The sequence below is a fragment of the Alexandromys fortis genome, unplaced genomic scaffold (assembly GCF_014885135.2).
Source record: "Alexandromys fortis isolate MF-2015 unplaced genomic scaffold, M_Fortis_MF-2015_v1.1 scaffold_243, whole genome shotgun sequence".
NCBI lineage: Eukaryota > Metazoa > Chordata > Mammalia > Rodentia > Cricetidae > Alexandromys > Alexandromys fortis.
Window position 1 is genome coordinate 1395593 of NW_026068121.1, and position 4920 is coordinate 1400512.

General features: G+C 50.9%; 1 protein-coding gene across 1 annotated transcript in view; it reads right to left on the bottom strand.

Annotated features, from left to right (window-relative positions):
- Positions 1-4920, bottom strand: part of LOC126490392 (calcium-independent mitochondrial carrier protein SCaMC-3L) — a 28806-nt gene that overhangs the window by 20044 nt on the left and 3842 nt on the right. Inside the window, exons 4-8 of the mRNA XM_050125320.1 lie at positions 3931-4042; positions 1650-1808; positions 1412-1564; positions 1114-1221; positions 516-683 (exon numbers count right to left, since the gene is read on the bottom strand). Of these exons, the coding sequence (XP_049981277.1) occupies positions 516-683; positions 1114-1221; positions 1412-1564; positions 1650-1808; positions 3931-4042 (700 nt within the window). The remainder of the gene's footprint in view (positions 1-515; positions 684-1113; positions 1222-1411; positions 1565-1649; positions 1809-3930; positions 4043-4920) is intronic.

Sequence of the window (4920 nt, forward strand, 5' to 3'; positions counted from 1 at the left end):
TGCCTGCTCTTCCAAAGGTCCTGAGTTCAATTCCCAGCAACCACATGGTGGCTCACAACCATCTGTAATGGGGTCTGGTGCCCTCTTCTGGCCTGTAGGCATACACACAGACAGAATATTGTATACATAATAAATAAATAAGTAAATAAGTAAATAAATAAAAAATAAACAAACAAAATTTTGTTTTCCAAGACTGGGTCTTTTCACATAACTAACTAGGCTGTCTTAAAACTGAATACCAAGTGCTGGCCACCCTTGAACTCCAGATCTCCCTACTTCAGCCTCCTAAGTCCTGAGATGGCAAGTGTGCGCCACCATGTGGAACTGGAAACAAGGTTTTTTGCATCAGTGACAGAAGGGAGGTGTGATGTCTGGAGGGGCTTTCCAGGGCTTCAAGGCCCACCGCAGTTTTGAAGTCTACGATTGTCCTTCCTAGCTATGAGAAGCAAAGAGTGTCCTCGGTCAGATCCCAGAACGAGAAAGAAGGGGGGAGGGATGGTGGGTTATCCACAGACCTCGTAGACGGCTAGATCGATTCCAGCATAGGGGATGATGCCCAGCACGTTGGGCAGGTAACCACGGTAGAAGGCACGGGGCCCTTCACGCTCTAGGATCCGCCTTGCGCAGTCCAGGAGCCCCTTGTACTGGCCAGTTTTCCGTAGAGTCAGCCTTGTCTTCAGTACCTGGGTGAAAACTCTGTCAACCCCTTGAAAAACTACTTCCAAGAATCATCATGCCCCGAAGTGACGTCACCTAGAAGTCGCTACTCCCGAAAGCAGATGTCCTGCGGACCTAGCTGGGTCTGAGGAGGTAGTGTCTACTTAGTGTACATAAAGGCCTGATTTCCATCCCGAGCACCACATAAATCAGGTGTGGTGGTTCATGCCTGCCACTCTTGCTCTTGGCAGGCCTATCCATAAACGGCCTGTCAAGTCCCTAGAAGTTACATCTCAAATTGAGATACCCAGACTAGCTAGACAGGAAAAGGCTCCTAGTCCCAAGTCAGGCAGTTAGGGTTACAGTTAGCTCCACACACAGTGCAGAGCGGGGAATGGCCCAATACCTCAGGCCCACCCTCCCATGCTGGATCTTCCTCAGGCCCCTCCTTCTCACCTCCATGGGGTATATGATGGTTTGAGCTGTGGCCCCGGCCAGGGAGCCAGCCACGAAGCGCTCCTGAACGTGCAGTGTCTCTTGCTGCCCCCGGATGGCCCGCTTGATCTGAGGGGTGGAACACGGAGTGGTGTGAGGCGCATAGGAACCTTGGAGATTATTGAGCTGCCCGTGCATTCCACTGTTCTCCAGCTGGCACGGAGCTGGCCAGTAGGGGGCGTGGTGCAAGCCAAAGCCCTTGAGCCCTCGCGCTTAATTTCTGCTTCCCAAGGCTGAATATACTCTCTCCTGGACCAACCTGTTCGTAAGCCATGAACTTGATGGCTGACTCAGGGGCGATCTTGAGCACGTTGATACCATTGCCCCGCCAGAGGGACAAGATGCCCCCTTCTTGAATCATGTTCCGCAGACCCCCTAGGATGCTGAGCCGGTTGGACTTGGAGGCGTGGACCTGCAAGGGGAGAGAAGGTAGCTTTAAGATGCTCTCCTAGGCCCAGGACCTGGACGATGGGGTGGGCCCCTTCAGGTCCTCTCACCTGCATGAAGACCTTGAGACGGTCCAGAGGAGCTGTGCCTGTCCGCGACACAGCGCCGGCCACTGCGCCAGCCACCAGCTGCTTCCACCACATGCCGGTAAGTTTCTCCTGCTTGGAGAACTCATCAGGTACCGTCAGGCACTCCCCAATGTCCAGGACCTGAGGATGGGGGCTGCAGGTGTCATGTCCCAGCAGAGGTGGGGGATGCACCTGGGTCCTAAGTGGGGAAGGCTCCCCTATGAATTTCAGGACACCCCAGAGTCCACCAAAGGACCTTGTTTGGAGAGTCCACCTGATTCCTTTTGGATCCTGCCACTAAAATATCCAACCAGCCGTCTGGCTATGATACCCTCGGGTTCCTCTGGGAGATCTCCGTGGAGTTCCACTAAAGCAGTGGTTCTCAACCTTCCTAACGCTGTGGCCCTTCAATACAGTTCTTCATGTTGTGGTGACGCCCAACCATAAAGTTAGTTTTGTTGCTACTTTATAACTGTAATTTTGCTACAAATATTTACTGTAATTTTGCTGTAAATATTTACATTTATATGATGTAAATATTTGTGTTTCCTGAATAGTCTTAGGTGACCCCTGTAAAAGGGTTGGTGGTTCGACCTCAATGGGTTGAGAACCACTGCACTAAAGGATCCATTAAGTACTAAACATAATAACTCAATCCACTGAGCCTTACCAAAGGAGCCATGACTCCCACACAAGAGTCAACTGCAGGGCTGTGAGAGGGTCATTAAGGTCAAGGCATGCGTGGCCAAGTCTGAAGACCTGAGTTCAATACCTGGGAGCCACATGATGGAAGGAGAGAGGAAGACTTCCCCAAGCTGTCTTTCCACCTTCACACACGTGCCCCTCACACAAAATAACAGAATCCAGGAGTGGTGGTGGGGCAGAGGCAGGGGGCGATCACTGAGTTCAAGGCCAGCCTGGACTACAGAGTTAGTTTCAGGACAGCCAGAGGTACACAGAGAAACCCTGTCTCGAAAAACAAAACAAAACAAAAAACCCCAAAAAACAAAAAAAGAAAAAGGTGCCACTGGATTTCGCCAGAGGGTCCCCTGGTCTCACCAGAGGAGCTACCGATTCTTACCAAAAGATCCATAGAGTCCCACCAAAGCATCTATTGAATCCTACTGAAGAATCTACCAGATCCCACCACAGGATCCCAGCAAAGGAGCCAGTGAGTCTTACCTAAGGATCTGCTCTCACAGCGTCTCCTCCATGAGGAGGCCTCTCCTACAAGTCTTCCCCCAAGAGTCTTTCCCAGGAGTCCTCCGAGGAGGCTCTCCCCCGTAGAGTCCAGCCATAGATTTCCCAACTGTGGATCTTTGGGGGTGAACATCCCTGGATCTCCCAAGAGGATCGCACTGGCTTTTTCCTCAGCATGACATCATCACCACGTTGCCATTTTAAGGCAGCGATTACCGTGGCCTGGTAGCTATGGCAACGAATTGAGCAGAATAATCTGGTGATAACTGGGTCTATGGTAATGGAGCTATCGCACCCCCTGGTAGGGAGGGGCCAGTTACAAGACCTCCCCAGGAAATCCACTCACCATCCCACCCCAGCTGCAAGGAATCCTGGGAAGCATTAACTATCTAGGAAGCAGAAGACTAATCGAAAGGCTCCTCGGTGCAGCTTCCACCATGGGGTGCCATCCGCCATGGGGTTGGACTCAGCAGTGGCGCAGCTGTTTGGGGGTCACCCAGGTCTGTAAGTGACCCCTCTGGGTGCTCTAGTGAAGCTCGAGCATCTCATGGGCTTACCACATCAGACCTTGGTGAATCCTTCTTTTGGGTTGTGTCACCTCACCTGAGGTGAGCAAATATTTGTCCACATTTCCCCGGACAAGCAAATGCAACGAGGATCCTGTCAGATCCCACAGACGGACCTCCTCGGACATCAACAGGCTCCCTCCCCACCCCCAGTGGACTCCTCTGTCCTCCAAAGACAGTGTCTGCCTACATCTTCCCCTCAGCCGCAGCATGAGCCTAGGAGCAGGCGAGGAGCAGCCGGCAGCTGGCAGTTGTGTGGGTCGAGTGTGGGAACACCATTTGGTGTATTTTTCCCCCCATAACCCTAATTCCAACCAACTAGCCCTGGAATCTGAGCAAGACTATGGTCTCTGAGCAGATAGCAGGGATGTCCATTGGGGTTACCGGGCTCCTGAACCCCCAGATGTTGCTGACACCTCCAGAGTCCTGGCCCAGCCCTTTTGAGATCCGGGGAGGCTGGAGCTAGCCTCCACCCCTGCCGGTGGCCCCCAACTTACCGTAGAATGCTTCCAGAAATACAGGACATCCTCCACATTCTCCAGAGAGTGCAGCAGAAAGTGGTCTCGCCATTCCTGCCAATCAATGGTCATGGTGCCATCGCGGTCCATGCTGGAGGTGGGGTGGGCAGAGGCTCAGTGTCCAGGCTGGCGGAGGTGGGGTGCCGCTAGCTTTCATGAACTTGGGGAGCACAGAGTGCATTGCTTCTCTTCAGCACTGGTTTGTTTGTTATTTTGAGATAGGATCTCACTCTATTGCCCAGGCTGTCTTGGAATTCACAGCAATCCTCCTGCCTGAGTACCTGAAGCTAGCTAGAACAACACCCCATACCTGCATTTATTTATTTATTTTTTGGTAGGGTCTTACCCTGAAGATCAGGCTGGCCTCCAACTCATGCGCAATCCTCCTGCCTAGCTTTCTGAGTGCTGATATGACAGCCATGCGCCACCTGGCTAAAGCATTTAAAACCTTCTTCAAATTATTTATTTTAAATTGTGTGAGTCCTGAAGCGTGATTACAGGTGATTGGGAACCAGCTGGCTTGGGTGCTAGGAATCAAACACTGTTAGAAGAATAATTCACACTCTTAACCACTGAGCCACCCGTTTCTCAGCCATTTTGTCAAGCCAGGCTTTTACTTTATAGTCTAAGCTGGCTTGACTCTCAGAGCAATCTCCCTGCCTCGGCCTCCTTAATGCTGTGTGCTAGGGCTATACTATTGTATCTGACTTTAAAAAATAGTTTATTTATTTATTCATTCATTCATTCATTTATTTATTTATTATTTTATTTTTTTGGTTTTTCTTTTTCTTTCTTTTTTTTTAAATATTTATTTATTTATTAAGCATACAATGTACTGCTGGCAAGGAAGGCACCAGGTCTCATTATAGATGGCTGTGAGCCACCATGTGGTTGCTGGGAATTGAACTCGGGACCTCTGGAAGAGCAGCCAGTGCTCTTACCCTCTGAGCCATCTCTCCAGCCCCCTTT